This window comes from Typha latifolia, chromosome 6 (assembly GCF_019914945.1).
Source record: "Typha latifolia isolate L0001 chromosome 6, TyphaL0001v2, whole genome shotgun sequence".
NCBI lineage: Eukaryota > Viridiplantae > Streptophyta > Magnoliopsida > Poales > Typhaceae > Typha > Typha latifolia.
In genome coordinates this window covers 5,056,652-5,079,932 of record NC_133091.1, presented here as the reverse complement: position 1 = coordinate 5,079,932, position 23,281 = coordinate 5,056,652, and the positions used below count along the sequence as shown (strand labels likewise).

The following is a 23,281-nucleotide window of genomic DNA, read 5'->3' as shown; positions in this document are numbered from 1 at the left end:
GCCAACGGGCGGTAACGGGCTAGACTATTCTAGCCCAGCCCGAACCCGGCCCGGCCTGAGTGATTGGTGGGTCGGGTCATGGACAAATACTTAAGCCCGGACCGAACCCTGCCCAGCCCGCCCAATGATCATGTCTACATCCACCTTTTTGTCTCTTCCCAAGCAAAACCTCCCTGCCAAGGGTTCCATAGGAAAACACACTAGCTTTTGCTGTCGCTCCCTTATTGCTGGAGCTTTCAAGTTTGATTACAGACTCCTAATCTACCTTAGTATCTCTGGCGTCATCAATTTATATCACGAGTGTGATAACGCGTCAAAAATTGCCTTCCGTGATCCTAATCATAAGCAAACAAATGAGTAGTGTGGATCTTGTGGGGACTGTTTGTCAGCAAAGTGCCTCTCCCTTGTCAAACCCCCGCTTGAACTTTAAATTTGAAATCCAGCGGAATCCCGAAAACCCTCTCTCTCTCTCTCTCTCTCTCTCTCTCCCCCCTCCACGTTATTCCTGTCAGAGACGTCTCCACTCTCCACTAGCTCCGCTTCTTCTACCGCCACATTCAACCCTCTCCATTTTTTCTCTAGGGTTTCCTTCTTTAACCTCTCCTCATTGATCCTCTCTTCCTCCTCCTGCCATGGCTGCTGCCTCTCGCCGAGGCAGCTCCCGGATCCGCATCGCGGAAGCCAACGAGAACGACGAGCTCAGAGACGTTATCGATCCGATTCCCTTCCCTCCTCCGAGATCCCCTCTAATTTCCATCCCAGATCCCGCTCAGAACCCTAGGGGAGTAATTTTGACCCCCAAAGCGTCGCATAGTACACCGGCGAGGGCAGCTTCTAGGTTTCATGCCGGGAATGGGGTTAGGGAGAGGAGTTGTTTGAAGGGGATTGGTGAAGCAAAATCTTTGGTGCCGGTTGAGGTTCCGTATTTTGAGCTCAAGGAGGATCCATCTTTTTGGGAGGATCATAATGTGCAGGTCAGATTTAGTGTTTATTCTTAGTTTTACGTTGGAAAGGTGATTTTTTTTCTTCTTTTGTTGCAATTCCTCTTCATTTTGGGCATCGCTAAGAGTACACCCGATTGGAATTTATCGTAATGTCCGCGACCATGGATAGAACTGTAATTTGTTCGTTTTCAGCTTTTACATTACATGATATTGTGATGACAAAATTACACATTATAAGATATAATGCAAGTTCTGTTAATGTTTTTATTAGTTACTTGTTACTCTCTCCAAATCCCTATGGGTGGATGGGAGGGATCCCTTCCTGAATGGGGATTGTCGTGGCTGGGATAATTTCTTCATTTATTGTTTCAACAATCTCTTAGATGCTATTCTTCTGAATTCATTATCCTCACTTCTATTCCCAAACTTTGGTTCTCATCTTATAAAGCTTCCTCAACCCAAATTTTATATTTGTGTTAGTCCTTTTTTTTTTATAAAAATTATCTTTATTTGCATTTTATAAGCATCTGGTCACTATGACATCTATATTCATATTACGTCATGGATGATTCATACAGGTGTTGATACGAATTCGTCCAATTAATGTTTCTGAGAGTACTCTGCATGGCTACAACAGATGTTTGACTCAAGAAAATTCACAGACCTTAACATGGACAGGGCATCCTGAAAGTAGGTTTACATTTGACAACATTGCTTGTGAGACAATGTCGCAGGTTTGTCGCCATATTTAGTGTAGAACTACTCGTCCTGTTTAATTTGCCGTGGTTCAAAATCAAAGGCATTCTTACTTTTCCATTTTTTGAGCAGGAGAAACTATTTAGAGTTGTTGGTCTACCAATGGTGGAGAGCTGCATGTCTGGCTATAATGGCTGCATGTTTGCATATGGTCAGGTGGGCTGTTGCAACATGTGTAGCTTCTTTCAAATTGATCAGGGAACAGGGACATGATTTCTTTTCTTTCTAACTTGTAGACTGGTAGTGGAAAGACATATACAATGATGGGAGAGCTTCGTGACTTGGATAATACTCCTAGCAATGATCGTGGGATGACACCTCGTATTTTTGAATATCTGTTTACAAGGATACGGGAGGTATGGTACTGAAGTATACTTAATCTTAGTAGCCTTATTGTTCTTACTGAATGATTCTTCATTTGATGTAAGGAAGAGGAGTGTCGAAGCAATGAGCAATTGAGGTATAATTGTAAATGCTCCTTTCTTGAGATCTACAATGAACAGATTACAGATCTACTTGAACCATCATCAACTAACCTTCAGGTAATATACTGGTGATTTGAGACTCTCTTTAGCATTTCATGCAAGATTATGTATTATAGAGGATTCCTTCCTGTAGCTAAGAGAAGACATGAAGAAAGGTGTGTATGTTGAAAACCTAAGTGAGCATGATGTTTCATCTGTCAAAGATGTTGTTGAACTTCTGTTACAGGTAATATAATCATGCATTGTCAATTTATGGCACTTCCAAAGGCTCTTCCTGATACTTAGGTACATCTCTCGCTTGCTGTGTACTGCAGGGTGCTGCTAACAGAAAAATGGCAGCAACCAACATGAACAGTGAGAGTAGTCGCTCCCATAGTGTCTTTACCTGTGTTATTGAGAGCCGATGGGAAACTGATTCCATGACACATCTCCGTTATGGAAGACTGAATTTAGTGGATCTTGCTGGTTCAGAGAGGTGATGCTAAATGCTAAGAAATATAGCTATTCTTCATATTCTTTTATCCATTACTAATACCAAATTGATCCTCTTAACTAGGCAGAAAAGCTCTGGTGCAGAAGGAGAGCGCTTGAAAGAAGCAGCAAACATCAATAGATCCTTATCAACATTAGGGTAATCTTGTTTCCTACTATGAAAGTAATGAATCTAATTGTTGTAGATAATAGACACATATTTCTCCACTTGTTTGAGTCAATAACCTATTTCAAATTTCTTCTTCTAGAATGGTACCAAGCTGATCCTCTTTTGGGTCCAGCTGTGTTAACCCTTAAAATTTTTTGAACATTTGTTCCATCCTAGTGGTTTATACTTTTGTTACGAACCAGATCTGGAACGATCTGTTTGTATGATGATTTTGAGATTTTGATGAGTAGTAACTTCGAAAGTTTTGGATCTAGTAACTTTGGAATGAAGTCAATTAGAGATTTGGATGGAAAATTATAGTTTGAAATAGTAAAGCAAGGTCAGAACGGGGTAGAAAAGTAAATATCCGATGTTGTGACGGTTGTCGGAGAGTGGCGGACTGCCAAGAGTGGTGGGACGGTTGTAAAGTAGGGTGGTTGTTGGTGGAGGAAGGTTGCTGGAATTTAAAAGATCGGAATGCTTGTATGGTTATGATCTACTCTTATAAAGATAAATGTGATCTAACGACTATAGTAAAAGATAAAAGACGAAAATAATACTTAGGCTAAACTATTCATTCAATGATAATTATCAACAGGTGTCCATTACTATTTATAGGAGTAAAAATTCTAGCTGATTAGATCCACATGTTGATTATCCGATTTATTTGAAATTCAATATAATAAGATAAAGCTAACTAATTAACTTGAGTTAATTCGACTCGACTCAACTGATTTGACTAACCTAACGGATTGTAACAACTTTAAATAGGGCAATGTCATCCAAGGATACTGTAAAATGTTGCTTATGTTAAGTAATAATCTTCCCACCATTCTTTCAAATATTAATGTCTGTAGATGGAGTGATTTACAGGAAATATTGATATTCATGAAAATCTGATTAGCTGTCTCATTCTAATTAAATTTCTGATACCACTTTTATGGTATGCATATCTATTCAGTTACCATGTAGGTATGAGGACATATTTATATAATATTAGCATGACTTTTTTTGTAACAGTGTGCATTATTCATTTATTTATTTATTGAGTTTGGCATTAGGGTCTACCTCTAAATGCATCAAAGCTCGTAAGAAATTTTTTTTTCATCTTCCAGATTAGTGATCATGACTCTAGTTGATGTAGCAAATGGCAAAAACCGTCACGTGCCCTATAGAGATTCAAGGCTCACATTCCTCCTTCAGGTCAGAGCATACTAGAAACTAACAACAATTTCTCTCCTGGTCCCACCATTCCCTTAATTACCATGGTTGTCATGACTCATATCAATTTTTTTTTTCGCTCTGCAGGATTCTCTAGGAGGGAATTCTAAAACTACAATTGTAGCCAACATCAGCCCATCTATTTGGTACGTATTGTTTCTTCCAATTTTTCAGCTTTCATTCTAGTATCTAGTACCATTATGAATAAAATATCTAATATGTACAACTGATAGCGAGTTGCACCTTGCAGCTCTTCAAATGAGACTCTAAGCACTCTAAAGTTTGCTCAGCGTGCCAAGCTCATTCAAAATAATGTACTGGATCAGAGGAATTTGCTTATTGCTTTTGACAGATTAAAGGAAAATTTTGCATATCTTCTAATTCTATTTCTTTCTTTTTCTAGGCAAAAGTGAATGAAGATGCTTCAGGAGATGTTATGGCATTGCAGCGGCAGGTACAAGAGTTAAAGGTCAGATATTTATATCTTTGCCTAAGTTCTTTGGAGATGATTACTTGATGCCAACTTTGTTAGCTGTCTATTGACTCTATTCAACAGGATCAACTCAGTTTCCTTAAGAAGCACCAAAACACTTCTAGATCTGTATGTCATCCATCTTCCAGTTTTCAGCCAGTCAGTTCTGGTGATCTTTATAAAGAACACAATTCTTTCCAAGGAGGGAACAATGATGCTTTCAGTGATTTAAGTGTTCTGCAACAGAAGGTATGTGCATGTAGCACATGCTTCTACAGTTCTATCAATTACCTCTAGGCAATTATTTATTATAAAAAAACTTTAAGCAACTAAAAATTGTTTTAAAATCAGGTTAACAACCTGGAAGTTGCTTTAGTTGGTAGTTTTAGGAGAGAGAAAATGACAGAAGCTGAATTCCGGATGCTAGAGGCTGAAATGAAGCACATGAATCACCTGGTAAATATACTTTTGCGTCATGGTGTTGTTCATATATTGGAGAATTTCCACATGGAAATGTTGAAATAATTTGGTGGCATATGCATATTACAAGTATATAAGTTCTCATATTCTTCTACTTAGAGCTCTATATTTACTCTAAAAGTATTTTGACTGATGTTCACAACTTTACAATTTTTTGCAGATGCACCTGATGGAAGATGATGCTCAGCGGACTAGAGAAATGCTTAAACTCCGTGATGAAAAACTCGGAAGATTGGAGTTACTTGCAGATGACCTGGTGTCTTCTGATGGCTATCTCATGGAAGAAAATATTGCGTTGTCCAAAGAAATTCAGTTACTACGAGAACAAATTGATAGGAATCCTAATATGAGTCAATTTGCATTGGAAAATATGAGGCTGGTTGACCAGCTTAGGGTGTAAGCTCTAAATCTTACTAAGTTATAATCATTATTTTGTTCTTTCTAATTCCTTTAGCTGAAAAAACCATTAGTTAGCTTAAGCAAGTGGATGTTGATCTGTCTGTTTTGTATCCAGGCTTCAACACTACTGTGAGCAAGGAGAACGTGAGACATTGTTAGGAGAGATCTCAAACCTGCGTAACCATGTTAGTTTTTTTCCCTTCAATATACGTTCTCATGTTGACCTTTTAAGCTTACCTCTCTAATATTCTCTTTTTAACCGCATATAGCTCCTTCACATTCTTGAAAGGAAATATGAAACACCTAATAGGCCAGGGACTCAGGTATGTGTAATGTGCGTATGAGTATTTTGGAATTTGTTACATTGACACCTGAAATTGTTTGAGAAATTATGTTTCAGTCATGTACCTGCAAGCATGCAATATTTGTAGTACAAAATTCAAATTCAAGTGAAAGGATCACCAAATCTCACTAATTTCTTTTCTTTATTTTCTTAGAAAGACATGAAATATCATCCCTGGGATGTAGAATAAAGAAAATACTATAATCCTTTTACTAAACTCATCTACTAATTGTAAGCTTCGTAATGTATTATCATGTCTAACTTTTAAATTTTCGGGTAATATTTTGGACCTTGGAGGCTCAAACTATTAATATGCCTAGTCAATTTTTTTAGTGAACTAGACGAAAGGTAGTTACATAATATACATTCTTGAACAAATAAGGGAAGATTAAAAGGTACAGATAGACTCGATTTCTATCATTCTATCATAGTTCTTCCATTGTCAAATTGTATGGCCATTGAGAATCTTGCTAGCAAGCTTCAATGAATTCATGTCAGTTGTCATTTGATCATCCGATCAGATTTTAAGTACCTCAAGTATGTACTTCAAAGATTTGCTTGACTTTGTACTTTGTAGTTCATTTACATTGTGTTGTCATTAGCACTTCTTTGTTTTCAAGTGAAACAAGATTTAGATTCTAGTGGAAATACGTATGAAACTTTTGAGTCAACAAGATGCTTCAAGCAGATAAAATTGACGTAGATGATCTTTAGAAATTTTCCTGATTTCTGGCACAGCGCCGGAAAACCTGCTATTCATTCCTTAGCTTAATGATCGTTATTTTGGTTGAAATCAATTTGGTATTCAATTTTGCCTCATGATCTTTGGGACATTATTTAACTCAATTCTAACTTCTCTTTTTGAGTAATTTCTCACAATGTAATATTCAGGATGATGAAAAGATAATGGAGTTGGATATATGCAGGAGGCAACAACCTGCATGCCTAGAAAGTAATATTGTAGTCATTAGGTAAATTAATTCCTGCCATCTTATGATCTTAATATGGTTTCACATTTTCGAGCTAATCAGATTAACAAGTGATTTATGTTTCCTTGCATGTTAGAGTTTTGTGAAAACTGAAAAGAGGAAAATAGTTCGATTGACTATATAATTAACATTATTTAATGGATGTGTTTCTTTCCATATGAATAGCGAATTTAGAAAATACCTAGTTTTCTTACCGAATAGCACATGAATGACCTAAGAATGCTTCTTTAACATCTTAATCTTGTTAGCTAATGAAAATTTTAGACTCTGATTGACTACATGGTTTAGAACTGTGCCATAGTGACAGGCTCCAATATTTTTTTTCTTCTATAGAATGTAGCTATCGAACAACCTATGTCTAGCCAGTTGACATTATGGCTCTCTTTTGGTATTTTCATACATAAAAATGTACAATTGTATTATTCTGACTGTGTCTTATTGCACAAGGCTTTAACAGATACAAGATTAAGACTCTTGGAGGCAAGATGTTTGTGGCCTTACCAAGTGAGGGTGTTTGCTTTCCATGACGAACTTGCAATACAAGGCTGCACTACCCCCTTCTGTGTTGTTAGAAACTTAGAATATGAATGTCAGAAACCATCTTTCTTTAACAGCTTAAGCTCTTATAAAGTAGTTTGTGAGTTATCAACAATATCAGAGCAAAAGGTTTCGAGTCCAAACTACACTAAGCCTACCTTGTCAAGTTAAAAGATCTCCATCCATTTCAGTAAAGTCAATTTCTTAGGTCTATCATAATTCATAAATGTTTCAAGCCTGGGAGTAAAGTGGTGTATGAGTATATAAAAAATAAAAACCACTATAATCTAACAATTTAAGCTTTTAGAGTAGTTGCAAGTTATTATGTGTGTGCACATGTCTGCATGCATTGCATGCATGCGTGCATAAATGTGCATCTATACGCAAGGTTCTTTTAAATTCTCTCATTAATAAAAAAAATGATATGTTATTCTGCATATTTAAACAACATAATTATTTCAATTTCTTAAAGGTACAATATACATTGCTAGTTTGTTATCTAACGACTTGAAATTTTGGGTCACTTGGTTATCTAATATTGTATCACAGCCAATTTTCTAGATGCCATAAGTTCAAGCCTTCTCTAGCCCCATTTAATTCTTATTATCTATTTTTTGCGGAAGGGCATGCAATGTTTAGGGGCTGCATGTGGGGTGATGTCTTAGTTTAATGGCAATTGAACTAGTCCTCATAATAGCTTAGTCTCTAGTTCAGCCTTTTCTATTCTTTTCTGGTTCACAATTATCCAGTTAAATAAGGGCTTGGACATATAATGCATGTTAACCTTTTAGCAGTAAATTTAGTTGGCTACTTCAGTAATTCTTATGTGTTAAGACTTCTTTGATGATTATTTATATGAGCTTTTCATACCTGAAATTCACAAAATTGCTTTTAGAGCTTATACACTGCATCATCAGTTGCTTAGGCACTAGTAATGTATTCACGTTGCTAGCCTTTCACTCATGTCAAGTACTGACTAAAATGATATGGTATGCAGACTTATTGATTATTTTTCAAGTTGATGGAATTTTATCTCTGCAGCATATATATATATATTGTTGTGAAAAGCTAAACAGTATAAGTATAATAAGTTGATAACTAGGATGCATATTTTGTCAAGAGAAGCAGAAGCTGTTATCAGGAGCCTATACCGTGATGTTCATCATGTCATCCTCGGTACATCAAAATCAAATGACAAATTTGACTTCTATCTTTATTTCCATGCATCTAATATTCAGATGGAACATTTCAAATAACATAAAATCTTGTTCCTTTTCTCGTCATGATTGTCACTATCCTGTAAAAATAAGCACATACAAACTGCTTTTGTTTCAGATGACAACCAAAAGTTCAGGGTCAGACTGTAATGACACAATGGGAACATTCCTGTGTTTTTGGCTGCAAATATTCGTTCTATAATGTATATTTTTCAAAGCAGCTTTCCAAGTACTGCTTGAGTAATTCTAGAAATGCTAAGTAGGTTATTTTCTGGCGAAAAGGTGAGCTGGTTGGCAAATAGGCAAGCCTCCATGAATGCTCCTGATGACATAGAGCTTAATTTTTGTTTCACTCCCATAAACCTTTAGAAGCATATTAATCTAATGCAACTTTTTGATCTCATTCACATCTTTATCATTATCCAATAATGCTTACTGTTTTGACTTTTTGATAATTGTGAAGTCGTACTAGGGTAGTTTTGTGCTGAATGATTTAGCATATATCAGATACTTAATGCAGGAATAACTCTTCGGGATAAATTTCAGCTTGAAGTAATATGTGATACTTCATTTTCTCTCTGCAGAAACAATAACTTGCATCCCCAACTTAAACAGTATCAAGAGTACGGACAAGAAAATTGTTCTGTAAGAATTATTCCAGCTAAGATTTCTTGTTCAGAGTTATTTTTCAATGCCTGGATCTTTTAGCTTGCAATTGCTTTCCTCATAGGGTGGAGACACCTGTAGCGATAATCACATGATGCAAGATAAAGATCAACAGTATACTGTAAGGGTATTCACTTGCTTCCTTCTTTGCAAAAGTTTTTGTCCATAATCCACTGGCAACAATCTTAACCAAGTCAGACCAATCTCATACTTTTTATTGATTGACAAATTTGAACATTCATAGGGGGAGCTATCACTGATCAAAGGAGATTTCGCAGATGGGACAGCACTATGTGGTGTTGATGACAGGGTTCAAGATGTGAACCCTTATCAGGTGAGAGGGAATTTTTTACACTTGAAATTAGGTGCTGTTCAAAATGAATTAATGGATGACAGAATCTTTATTAAAGCTATGATGAATCGCAACAGGTTAAATTACTCACAGAGCTAGAGAATGTAAAACAGGAGAACTGCAAGCACTTGAAATTCTTGATCAGAGAAGTATGTGAGAGAGCAGATCTTGAAAGACAGCAAGAACATGATATACAATCTTTTAGTTATGGTACTGCATTCAAGGCTAGTGATCTAAACAACGATCAAGTACCAGAAAGTGGTCATACTATAAAATATGATTTGGCTGCAAGACTGGAAAAGTTGCATAAAGACCTTGAAGATGACAAAATTTTGAATAACCAACCAAAGGATGATGATGCATTGAGCATTGTCCATATGTCAGCAGCAGAAAGCTCTGTGCTCCTAAGTACCACAAATCAGGAACTTTATAATCAATTGCTTATTCTAAGTCAAGAAAATGCAAAGCTTAGGGATCTTGTTGCTGCCAGAGATGTAGAAATTACTTCACTTTCGGAGGAATGGGAGAACGCAATTGTTGATTTAACAAGCTTCCTCATTGACGGTGGAAAATCACTCGAAAATGCATCTGAATATATTGAGAATGTTGTCAATTTATTTCCCCAGAGAAACTTGTGGGTTAATGAACATGTTGAGAGGGCTATAAAGGTTAATATTGACAAGGATAAGATAATCTCAGATCTGCAAAATAACCTAGATAATGCAGGTCAAATCGGGCAGGAATTGAAAGCAAAGCTGGATTCTTTGAGGGGAGCAGCTCTTGCTATTATGGAGAGTCAGCAGTTGGAGAATGATAAAAGTTCCAAAGAGTTGTTTCATCTAAAGAAACAGCAACATGAGAAATTCTCGCAAATACAAGAACTGAAGAATGACTTGAAATATGATGAAGATTTTGTCATAGAAACGGAAAAAAGTATTGATACTGGATCTATGGTGACCCAAAACTTGAATGATATGAATGCTGAAAAAGTATTGGATATGGAGAAAACAGAATTAGTGATAAATGAGCTTGACCCAAAATGTCAGGTAGGGACTGCCAAGGTATTTGATACTATTAAACTTGAAATTTCAGCAAATGTAGAAACTAGGTGAACAATTTCTCTTCACTTGAACCTGGTAATTTATAAGTTCTAAGAAATGCTGAATAACCTGAGGATGCACTACATGTAAGAACAACTCAAGTGAAAATGAAATGTAGATGGTTTTAAGAGCACATACTAGAATATTTTAGCTATACCTTGAAACATATTGACATAATGAGTATGACATCATTAAGATAATTCTTTGGTCTTTTGAAATTTGAACCTTTAAGATTTTGCCTATTGAATAACTGTTATCATGTGTCACCCCCTCCTTGAGTACTTGAGCAGCATTAGTAATTATTAGACGCAACATCATACGATTTGGTGACCTAGTACCCTTATCTTTAAATTTCTTCTATGTATTACAGCCTTTAATATTATGAGGTTAGTTTGACTAGGTCATAAAATATAACTAGCATCATTGAAGACTTATAGATTGATGCTGACTAGATTTATCAATTGAAAGAAATAGTTCAATGGACTAAATAGGGTATCGATTCAATTGCTAAAGGTCTTAGAAACTCGTGTATTGATTCTCTTCAAGCATGCATATCAAACAAGTTGATTTTCACAATCTGTTGCAAACATTAAGTAATTACAAGCAAGTAACAATAGACTAATAACTGAGCAAATTCTTGTAATTACAAAATAATAGCTGAGTAATTTCTAAGGTTCCAAAACTCGATATTGGTATTGGGATCAACCGTTTGAAAAAATAATATATATTGGTCGTATTGGTTGTATCCAAGGTTCCCAGTATCGGGATCGGGATCGGTATCGGCTGTCCAGAAAAACGATACGTATCGGCCGTATCGGCCGTATCGGCCGTTCGTATCGGATCGGACTATTTTTTAATTATATAAAATTCTAAATATTATTTAAAAATGCAGAAAAATTTAGAAAAATGACAAAAAATAAGAAAACAAAAATTACTCACATATGAAGTCTAAAAACTTAAAAAAATGTATTAACTTACTCAAAATTTAAAACTTTGTTGAATACCGAGCTGGTTCTCGTAAATTTCTATAGTCTTCATCATCATAATCACCATAAGTTTGTAAATATTGATGTCTGGGACCTGATGCTCCAAAAAGTGATTCCATCATACTAGTCATATTGTATGGATCTTATTGTGTGACTTGCGTTTGAGGAGGATAATAACCAGCATTTGGATCTTGTTGTGTGACTTGCGTTTGAGGAGGATAATAACCAGCATTTGGATCTTGTGCCTGAGAATACTGAGGATACTGAGGACAATAACTAGCATATGGATCTTGTGATGGCTCCAAACAATAAATACTCGATGTACCATAATCATAGGAACCAAAATGCATCTCATGACGACGTCGCTGATATGTATATATATCCTCAGTTTCTTTGTCTTCACTCCTTATGCCTCCTTGACTTTCCTCAACAAATTTAGATGGAACGATCTCACCACCATATGTATCATCAGGACTATGACTCGTACCGGCCTACGCTCGCCCTGTCGTCGTGATCTCTCCCAATATTTCATCTAACCATGGGTTATCTCTCGTCATCTAATAACTTTGTCCTCCATTTCTCTGATCCATAGAGTCAAAGGGTCTTCTTCATCAAAAACATGATTTAAATCAATCAGTTGTTCATTTTCTGTCTTTCTTCTTAAATTTCTCTCCCTCAATCTCATATTATAATGACAAAAAACTAATTTATCCAATCTTTCCATTGTCAGTCGGTTGCGTGTTTTTGTGTGGATTAAGGAAAAAGTAGTCCAATTTCTTTCACACTGTGATGAAGACACAGTTTGACTTAAAATCTTCTTTGCTATTGGCGTCAAATTTGGTGCCTCCTCCCATCCATAAATAGACCACATTTCAATTTGGAGTGTTATGAGATATAGCCGCAAAGAAGAACTTTAGCAATCTTGAATTGCCTTGACTCTCAATCTATATCTCTCCATCCGAAATCGAAATATATTATTAGCTTATTGATTATATTGAAAGTTAAAACTTGAAACAAATAATAATAAAATTATTTAATTGAATCATAACTCACTTCTTTATCGCACAGGATTTGTTTATGAATATCGGGCTCAAGCTTGCTGATTACCTTTCTAACCCCCAACAAGACTTCACTATCATTATTGACATTTTTAGAGAATTGAAATCTTGGATTAAGAAAATACCCTGTAGAAATTTAAAATTTGTAAATTTTAAGCATTCAAATTTTTAAATATTCATAAATAAAAGTAAATTAAAACTTAGAACTTAAAAGCATACTTACCAGCAGCGTGTATATCTCTATGTAGTTGTTTGTTCCATCTAGAATCAATCATCTTCCACCACTTCCTATAACTTTGGCCCACATTTTTTTTTATTGATTCTTTAGCTATGTCCATTACCTCATATAAGAAACCATCTCAGACTTGTCATCATTGTCTACAAGTCTTAATACTTTGACAAGAGGCTCAAATACTGCGGTGGCAATTGTAATATTATTCCAAAATGTATTTCCAAGAGCCATATTTTTCAAAGTTTCACCTAAAGATTTATCTTTAGGTTTCATATTCTTAATTTTCATAGACTACTCCTGTGATGTAAACATCCGCATAATATCATCCTTGTAGCGCATGATGCTCTCCAAGGCTAAAAAGTGAGTGGCAAATCTAGTGACGCCGGGTCTGATGATCTCCCTATCACCAGTCATCTGCCTGAGTAAATTAAGAACCCACCCATGGTTATATATAAAATTTGTTAACCTCTGACCTTCACATATGACCATGTCAATTTCAGGCTCTTTTGCAATATCCTCTAACATCATATCAATACAATGTGCAGCACATGGCGTCCAATATAAATGAGGTCTTTTAATCATCAGTAAATTTCCAGCAGCTTTATAATTTGCCCTATTATCAGTAACCACTTGGACTACTCTTTTTTCATCAATTTCTTTTACCACCTCATCCATCAACTGACAAATATAATCTGCATTTTTGAAATGAGCAGTAGCATCCACAGACTTCAAAAATATTGTCCCCATGCTAGAGTACACTAAGAAATTAATTATATTTCTTCTGTTTTGTGTACTCCACCCATCACACATCAGTGTACAACCAAATTCATCCAAATTTAAATGTCTCAATATAAGTATGAAGTTCATCTACCTCTGAGTCAAGATATTTAGTAGCAATATCATTTGAACTAGGAGGGGGAACACCAGGCCCTACTGATTGTATAGCATCCACCATAGTGTGATAGTAAGGGCTATCAGCTACATTGAAAGGAATATGGTTGTAGAAGAAAAATTTAGAGATAGCTTTACCAATGTGTTTCTTTGCATTTTTAATTCCTTTGAGAGCTGTCTTGATTGAAGTACGTATACGACCCTTTTTTTTTTTTGAAGATATGTATCCATTGGTCCAATATTTTCGAGACTACTCCGTTTCGTAACACCGGTGAGTCCTATGGGTAGAACTACCGCCCCCATATTCTCTCTCTCCTCGTATATTAACCGATCTAGATCTCTCGAAAATTACCACCAAAGCTTCTTCTCATCTCTTCCTCTTCTCTATGCATATTTCTCGCTCTCTTTCATTGCCCTCCTCATCCGTCTGTCCTCCTCATTCTCCTCACTTTGCTCTTTGCTATCATCATCAATGTGTACAGATTATGCATCAATTCTTCACGAATCATTGACTCTCTTTGTTGTGCAGATTGTTTATCCTTCTTTTTACCAATTAAATGAGCCAACATCTGCTTTCTAACTTCCAAAGACACTTGAGTGCAAGCTGCTACATTTCCTTGTGTTCCAGCTAAATGTTCTTTCAAACGGCTGACACCACCACTCATTTCCTTTCCACACCAGTTGCATTTAACGCGTCTTTTATCTTGCCCAATAGTGCTGCAATGTTGCCACCCAATGTCAGTATCATATGACTTCTCTTTCGGAGCCATTGATATTTTAGCTCTGCAACTAAAAAATATAAATAAAATTTAAAATAAAATATAGTCTCTACTCTCTACTGCAGCAGCAGCAGAGAAGTCTTTCTTTGCGACTCACGCAAAGAAGAAGATTTCGGCAAGTCTGCCGCTGCAAAGAAGATGCCGCACTTGCGGCGGCAAGTGCAAGCAGATGCCGCACTTGCTGCGGCGGCAAGTGCAAAGAAGCAATGCTTGCCGCCGCAGTGCGCAACGGCACTTTTCGCCGCAGTGCCCTGAAGAAGCACTGCTGCAGTGCGCGGAAGCACACTTTGCGGGTGCAAAGACAATGGAAAAAAAAAAAAACTGAAAAAAAAACTTACCGAAGGTCGCCGGAGATCGAGGTCGTCGGATAACGTCGCTGGAGGTCGAGATCACCGGAGAGATGGAGATCTACTCACTATTCAGTCGCCGGTGAGAAAGAGAGTAAGAGATCCGTGAGAAAGAGAGAAAGAAAGAAAAGAGAGAAAGAAAGAAAAGAGAGAAAGAAAGAAAAGAGAGAAAGAAAGAAAAGAGAGAAAGAAAGAAAAGAGAGGAAAAGAGAGAAAGAGAGAGAGAAAAGGGAGAGAGGCAGGTGGGGGGGTGGGGACATCAATTATTGATGTCCCCCGGGTCGGATCCGGGCCGAATCCGACCCGTTCCCACTCGTTTCGGTCGGGATCGGCCGAAACGGCCGATCCCGACCGAAACGGATCGGGTTTCGGCTGGGATCGGGATCGGCTAGGGCCGATCCCGATCCGTTTCGGCCGATCCCACTCGGGATCGGCCGAAACTGGGAACCTTGGTTGTATCTGTCATATCGACTGCTTATATCGGATTAGACTAATATTATGCAAATATAACTAACATTCTTTTAAACTAATATTAGTGATTGAACACTTCATAATATATTACTATGATTGAATACTCCATAATATAATTGAAAATATACTACATTTAACACATAATATTAATTAATATTAATTTAATAATTAAAACTAAATCTAGTTGAACTTAGAATAGTAGGGAAGATCAAATATTTTATTTAGCATAAGAATTACACGAGAATGTTTTATTAAATAATGTCGATAATCGTTAATCATATTGATGACGATAACATTATTTGTCAGCACAAAAGTAACACTAGAGATGATTGATGATAATTCATGGAAATAGGAATTTTTTAAAAAAAATGGGCTCCACATCGGCACGGGTTAGCACGCACTCATGTTCGAACGTAGGTGCTAGGTGTCGTGCCATCACCGGCACGGCCATCGTTATACTATACTATTAACCATTCAACATACGCCTTTGCGAAATATGCAACATTTCACTCGGTTGATAATATTTAGGTTCAGAATATTTTCTGCAGCTTGTTTTGATATTAATCCAGATTATATCTTATAGAGAAGTGACAAACATCATTTCATGTTTTAGAGCACATTTCTATAGGATCTATTTCTTAAGAAAATGAACACACGCACTTACATGGGTTAAAATGCATACTTTACATGAAATCTTTGGAAAAGGTTTTAAATATTTAACACTCTTGTAGCTAAGTAAGTTACAATTCTCTAGAACCAGACAACTTCTAAATTGCCGTTCACTAGGAATTCTCTTTCCTGTAAACTATATTATAAAGTAAATTTGTTGAGAATATAAAAAAAAAATCGACTAAAAAAGTGCTTTGGATTAAAGAAGACACAGATTACACTGATGTGAATACCTTGTAATTTATTATTGAGTTCATTACTGACTAAACTTATACTCCAATTTTGTAATTTTAACAGACATTACAGCTTAAGCTTGATGATGTGTCACAGAACGTTGATGAGAAAGCAAACCAGGCCACAAGCTTGCTTCTGAAGTATGAGAAGGCTCAAGAAACCATGGAAGAGGCTGAACTTATTCTAACAGCTTTAATGAAGGCCAATGAAGATGCAAAACACGAAAGGGATTCCTGGAAACAAGCAACCAAACAGTTACTGTCAGAAAAAACCGTTCTAATTGAAGAATTGCACCAATTTGATGCCTTCACTTCTTCTGCATTACAACAGTATAAGATACTGCAAAAACAGATGCACGCCCATTTAGCAGAGGTATCAGGAATAGCATGTTCAATTGAAGAATCTTTTCAACAGATACAGAAGATTACAATGGAGGGGCTGGATGCCATTTATTCTGACATGTCTACTTTTGGGCAAGAGCTGATAAGTTATGTTGGAAATTTGAGATCAATTATAAATGTGATATCTCACAAAAAGGAGAGGGATTTTAATTTTCATGTGGTAAATCAGTGTCAACTAGGAACCTTGCTCAAGCAAATCAATTATTTGAAAGTAAATCCTCCTTCACTTGAATGCAGGGAAGCAGAGTCCTGTTCAAAAAGCAGAAATGTGAAGTCTTGTACAAGAGTCCCAAATATTGGAAAAACTGAGGAGGTTTTGGATGAATCCCATACAGTTCAAAGCATGCTCTCTGTACCTCTTGTTAGGACAGATGATGCTGGTAATGGGAAAGTGAAATTACCATCTAAACCAATAAATTCACCAGAGAAATCTGTACAAATGATGAATGACATTATGGATCTTACAGATGATATACAACTATTAGAAGAGAAAATCTGTGGTCTTGCTGTTTTCTGTGATAACTTTGTTCAAGAATTGACCTCAAAGGACATTGTTTCTGTTGACAAACAAGTATCTAATATGGACTCCTTTCCAGCGCAACAAAAGCAAACAAGTGAACCAGTGTCTTCAGATGATTCTAGTTCTGACATGTCTCAGGATATAGGAGCCGACAATAACTTTCTTCCAGATGATGTTGCTGGCTATTTTAAATGTGAGGATGAAGTCCATGATGACAGAACCAAAGAGGCAACAAGTGATGTAGAAGGTATTTTCAAAGACATTCAACATCTTAGGTGCCAATGTACTCGGTTGATTACATCACCATTAGCAACAGAAGAAGTTGACAGATTGCTTGTTCATCAACATGACAATATGCAAAGCTCAGTCATCAAAGTCAGTGCAATGCTTATGCATGGAGAAAAGATGGGGATGTTACAGAATTATCATCCAAAGACTGGAATTGGAAAACAATCATTACAAGGATTGAATAAGATAAGAAGCAATCTGCTCTATGTAGCTGATACATTTAGTTCTATTCTACACTTTGACAATGAAAAAGAACTAAATGGCTCCTTGCTTAAAAAACTGCTCCGAGACATTTGCATCATTGAGAGGAAAGTGTGCACTCTTCAACAAAGATCCTCAAGCAATGGGAGGAACCAAGCTGAAATTGGAACAGATTATCTGTCATTAAGGAGAGAATTTGCTAGGAAAAATGAAATTGTTGAAGGATTATGCTTTGACCTTAGGTTATTGCAGGAGTCAAACTCTTATGCACAGGACATGAAAGATAAAAATGAGGAGATAACAGCTGCCCTGATCCAGGTTCAACGTGAGCTCACAATGAAAAATTCTGTAATTGACAATATCTTGGAGAAACAAAAAATGTTGGAAGCACAACTGGCTGACAATGAAGCTGCACTGTCCACTTCAAATTCTGAACTGAGGCAAGCCCAAAATTTATGCTCCATGCTTTTGAAGGAAAACAGGGAGTTACATTTCTTGCTTGAAGATGGATATTCGAAGACTGCTCAAATAGAGGAATTGCTGGAAGAGAAGAATAAGGTTATAAATGGTTTAGAGAAGCAAATCCTTTTCATAAGAAATTCAGCGCAGGAAAGCATTAGATCATCTGTTGAAGAAGTAATGAATGAACTTAGAAGAATCAGTAAGGAGAGGGATCATCTCCAAGAAGAGAAACTCGACATGAATGACAAGCTTGAACTGGCAATGTCTTTAGCTGATGAAAAAGAAGCCATTGCTGTTGAAGCTCGCCAGGTATGCAACTATGTATTTCTGTGGCCATCTTCAGACCTCTGAGAGTTAAAACAAACGTCGTCTAACTCAATTTGGATTCAATATTTCAGACTGCAGAGACAGCTAAAATCTATGCAGAGGAAAAAGAAGAAGAGGTTAAGATTCTTGAACGTTCCGTTGAAGAACTTGAGGACACCATTAATGCACTGGAGAGGAAGGTAAAATTTGTGAACTTCTGGTCAGCATGGCATTCCAGTGAATAAAAAATGGTTGCAAGATAGTTCATGTGAAATGTAAGTTGTTCAACTAATTAAATAAAGATTAGGAAAGAAAAATAATGTTAATTGGGTATTTAGTTAACACTTTGGTTTAAAAATTGTTCAAATTAGTTTTGCAGTGTTGTAGAAATGTCCTTGCATGTGCTGCATATTCATAGCACATGCTCATGCTAGCTTGTCGGGTGTGCACATCTCCTTGTACGCATATTTAAGGTGTTAATTGTTGTTGCTCATTGTATGGAAAATCAGGTATATGAACTAAAAGAGGAGGTTGGAAGTTATCAATTAATACGAAAAGATTTAGAGCTAGAAGTTCAGGCTCTAAAGAAGAGGATTGCAATGGTAGAAAATGGTGGTGAAGTTTATGTTGCAGAGGATCTATGTGTTACAGGAGGAAAGCTTCAAATTCCGATGTAAGAAAGCATGCTTGCAACTTGACGATTGCCTGTTTTATACAAATCATGAGGTCATAGGAATTTAATATGCAGGAAACTAGGTGATTTGATAATCGAACTTCATGAAGCAAGAAGATATATAGAAGATCTTGAAATGGAAACAAGATGTAAAGAGGAAGAGGTATATTCAAACCTTGCAGTTCCTACTTTTTCCCCAATCTTGTAAGTCCTAATTTGTCAAATAATCCCTCTACTTTTCTGATGTCATGGTTGAAATAATTACTGAATTAAAGATCAAGGAATATAAAGATCATATCTCTGAGCTGCTCATGCATTCTGAAGCGCAATCGTCATTGTTCCGGGAAAAGGTATGGGATATGCTTCAGCATATATGTTACTATATTCTGTCACATACCTGCTAATATTTTGCGTTGCTTTGTACAGTTCAAAGGATTAGAACATATGGTTTTTGAAGTGAAGGCTGATCCATCAACATCAAAGCCTGAGCTAGATGTAAACAAAATAGAAAAATCCATTGTGAGGACAAGGGGATCTAGCTCACCATTCCGATGTATATCAAGTATAGTTCAGCAAATGAACTTGGAGAAAGACCAGGAACTATCAAAAGCAATGCTCCGGATAGAAGAGCTAGAAGCAATAGCTGCTAATAAACAAAAAGAGGTAATGTTTTTCCATGTTACTAAATCTATAATTTGTGCTACATAATTTGGAGTCATGCTGATAGATTTACAGATTATACTCTTTTTTCTTCTGAAAAGATATAGGTTTGTCAGGGAAAAAAATCACAATTTGTTGCTTCTCTTTCTTCTGCAACATTTATATCATGCCCTCCCTCACCGATATTTGCTTATTTTCTCACAGCTTGTGTTCCCACAAAATGATATTTTATCGATTTTTTCAGATATGATATTAAGCAAAATCATTAGCTTAGATTAGTTTTCCTAATGACTAATGGTACCAACGAGACAATCAAAAAAATGGAGACCCCGTTATCTTCTAATATCAAATTTTTAGGCATACCTTTTCAAAGTTTTTAAACTTCTTTTTCACCATAATCCAGAGTCAGAAACTTAATTTTATCGACCCACATTGCATTGCTCCATGTCTTTTAGCAGAAAATATGCTGACTTGCAACATTGGCTTCTCTTGTCCTTGCATCTCTGTCCCAAGAAATTAATCATTAGTCTTTGAAAATTATATCCTAACTTTTCTAAGTGATTTTAAGTAACTAGCCAGTTCTAGATTTGTATCCAAATCTATCCGTTTAACTTATATTTTCCTCATATGATTTATTTCTTTTTGGGCAACTGTCAAGACTTCTGTGAGTTGAGTTGTGAGAAGTTTTTCTGGATAAAATCAGTTTTCTTTTTTTTTTCTTTAGTTCTTTACAGTGAAGCCTATTGTCATTCTTAATATTTCTTATCCTATGATGTACCCAGGTATGCTTGCTAACTACAAGACTAGTAGCAGCAGATATCATGACACATGATGTGATTAGGGATCTACTGGGTGTCAAATTAGACATGACCAACTATGCTGTGAGTTATGCTCCTTTGCTCATTTAGTTGTTCAACAATCTGTCTCATCAATGAGGAAGTTGAATCTTTTGATATATCCAGAGTTTGCTAGACCAAGAACAACTGCAAAATCTATTAGCAAAGTCTCAGCAACAAGAAGAAGAATCGAAGGCTAAGGTACAACACAATGAATTTCTGATACCTTGATAACGATCTCTTGTTTAACTATGCCATTTTGCCAATCTAGGAATTGGAAATCCTAAATTTGAAGCAACAAATTGATCATCTCCTTCTGGAAAGGGACAGGTTTGTGTCCATTTTCTTTTTCTTTTTTCTTTTTTTCTTTTTTGTTTAAGGTGATGTACCCTCTCATTTGCAATAGTATTTAACCACTTTCTTTGACTTTGAGACGCTTTATTTCTGCCTCCATACCTTTCAACCATAGGAAGAAAGTAGACCAAAAAAAGCCTAAAATATTATCTGAAGATACAGTTCACCACACAGTGATAATATATATGCACGTTGAAGGAGGTGGTTCGCTCTTGAGCCATATTCCTATGCGCTTCCTTATCCAACAAAATCAAGCAGTTAAAGACTAACTCAGGGTTGTCTCTATTTGAAGCTTGGTTGAGGAAATAAATCAACGGAAATCAGATATAATTTCTCGTCGGATGATTATTGAACAGCTTCAGCAGCGAGAAGAGTTGCTAGCAGCGCAAAATGAAATGCTAAAGGTGCAATAGATAATATTTTGCAGATTCTATACCTGTCTTCTTATAACAGATGTGTAATTATCTCTCACGTCCTTGCAGATGGATAAAGTTAATCTTAGTCGAAAGATCGCAGAGTTGGACGAGAAATTGGAATTACTGTTTGGATTAAAAAGTATCAAAGACCATATACATCAGACTGGGAGTACGGTATGTAACATTCAAACGTTCTATTATTATGTAGCCTGTTTTCTCTTTAATCAGTTTTGGATTTTCGCAACAGGAGTGCACTTCACAAAATGTTGCTTGTGAGGAGTTCAGCAAGCGGCTAGCCCAATCAGATAAGCTTCTTTCTCATGCAAGACATGATCTTTCTCGCTATCGCAATTCTAACCATAAAAACCTGCTTGACTAACATGAATGGAGAGGAGCCGCACACCTATTCAAACGTTCCTCTCTAGTTATTTATTTATGACTCTAGCCTCGGAGAGGATTCTTTTTTTTTTTCTTTCTCTGGGTCTACAAGTTCTTTTAAATTCGACAAAATGAATCTCCATCTGTAACTTTTCACTCCTGTAAATTCACTTTTTGTATGTCTGAATCGTAGTGAGCGCTGAGTATAATCGTCAGCATGTATATAATTAATTGACAAAACAGCAAGCTAAGTGTGCTGTAAATATAAATTTTCCATTTCAGAGGGCTTATGTGATATGTTTGTGTTGTTTGTTGACAATGTCATGTCAGTTGATGACTATTTCGAGAATAACATGGAATCTGAAAAGGTTTTAGAATACATGGGTGAAGGCGGAGCACAGAGGGAGGGACTGGGAGGCATTTGCCCTCTTTTTGTCGTGAAAATGGTATTTGGTTGGTAGAACAAACTCCTAAACTAATTTAGTTATAATTTATTTCTTAAACTTGCCTAAAATTGTTTATACCAATCAATAGTATGATACTTGTACTTTGATATGAAAAAAATAATAAATCTAAATGAAACAAATAGCTAAAATATTCGTTATATCGGATAAATGAGGACAGAGGAGAAAGACAGAATGATAAAAATGATATCTCTTAAAGGCAAAATGATAATTAAAATTTGTTGGTAAATATTAAATATTAAATATAAGAGGAAATGGATTAGTAAATTTAATAAATTAATATATATATATATATATATATATATATATATATATATAAAACTTATTTGGTCGAGTCATCAACACTGTATATCTGGTGGGTCCGCCATTATTCTAACCTAAATCTATCTAAAATAATCTAAACCTATCTAAAAATAGGAGATAATTGTCTCTATTGAGGATAGATTGAAACTTATATCGTGAAGGGAAAGGCAAACTTCAATAAATTCATGGACACTAGTAACAACAATCAAATCATTTAATCTCAGGTGATTGTTTCAACTTTTGTTTTACACATCAATTTTTTCAGAAAATTCTATGCACATTAGTTTTAATTAATTATTATGATTTGTTATAATTTTTCATTTACTGCTCTAATACTGTTACTAATATAATATGCACGATCATGTATTAGAGTTAAAAAAACTATATAAAATTAGTTTTAACTTCATCCTAATATTATAAGAGTTTTGTTTTAATATGACTGACCATCACATCAAAAATAGTGATACTAAAACAAACATTAAAGAACAAAGCCATCAATAGGTAGACATAAAATATCGGTCAATTCTTCTTTTCTTTTCTTTTTGTTGCGTTTTATAACATTGCACCCCCTACAATCAATAGCATAATCATTTGATAAGCTTTCAGGCATTAACCCCAATAGCATAAGAATCCTCTAATTTATTCCTTGCATAACATGCGCATCAACCTCAAAAATGTGATTCTCATATTATATCATAGAAAGTTACACCATCAAAATGGGCTCCTTTTTTTTCTTAAGTACACTAAGAGG

At 35.9% G+C, this 23,281-nt stretch overlaps 1 protein-coding gene across 6 annotated transcripts; it reads left to right on the top strand.

Moving 5' to 3' along the window:
• Positions 1-421: 421 nt before the first annotated feature.
• On the top strand, positions 422-22,058 carry LOC140791229 (kinesin-like protein KIN-12E). Of its 6 annotated transcripts, none has more exons than XM_073141659.1 (34): positions 422-974; positions 1,523-1,678; positions 1,773-1,856; positions 1,937-2,056; positions 2,129-2,242; positions 2,319-2,411; positions 2,500-2,660; positions 2,742-2,816; positions 3,941-4,028; positions 4,134-4,192; positions 4,297-4,360; positions 4,450-4,515; positions 4,603-4,767; positions 4,870-4,974; positions 5,159-5,394; positions 5,513-5,582; positions 5,667-5,720; positions 6,632-6,711; positions 9,068-9,128; positions 9,214-9,270; positions 9,394-9,483; positions 9,579-10,562; positions 16,332-18,449; positions 18,539-18,646; positions 18,956-19,119; positions 19,195-19,282; positions 19,395-19,469; positions 19,546-19,782; positions 20,562-20,660; positions 20,742-20,816; positions 20,887-20,945; positions 21,262-21,373; positions 21,452-21,559; positions 21,633-22,058. In XM_073141659.1, the coding sequence occupies exons 1-34, from the start codon at positions 633-635 to the stop codon at positions 21,762-21,764; spliced, it is 6,699 nt and encodes a 2,232-aa protein (XP_072997760.1). In that variant the 5' UTR covers positions 422-632; the 3' UTR covers positions 21,765-22,058. The 6 variants fall into 6 exon arrangements, with proteins under 6 accessions (XP_072997760.1, XP_072997763.1, XP_072997761.1 ...); XM_073141662.1 differs by having other exon boundaries at positions 9,214-9,276; positions 9,579-10,547; positions 16,365-18,449; XM_073141660.1 differs by having other exon boundaries at positions 9,214-9,276; positions 9,579-10,547.
• Positions 22,059-23,281: the final 1,223 nt, after the last annotated feature.

What these genes read in the sequence shown, in the direction of transcription:
- LOC140791229 (XM_073141658.1), top strand. Translation starts at nt 633, where the DNA reads ATGGCTGCTGCCTCTCGCCGAGGCAGCTCCCGGATCCGCATCGCGGAA. An exon ending in CAAGATGTAAAGAGGAAGAG is followed by an intron (nt 19,283 to 19,394) that starts GTATATTCAAAC and finishes ACTGAATTAAAG; the next exon opens with ATCAAGGAATATAAAGATCA. An exon ending in CTGCTAATAAACAAAAAGAG is followed by an intron (nt 19,783 to 20,561) that starts GTAATGTTTTTC and finishes TGATGTACCCAG; the next exon opens with GTATGCTTGCTAACTACAAG.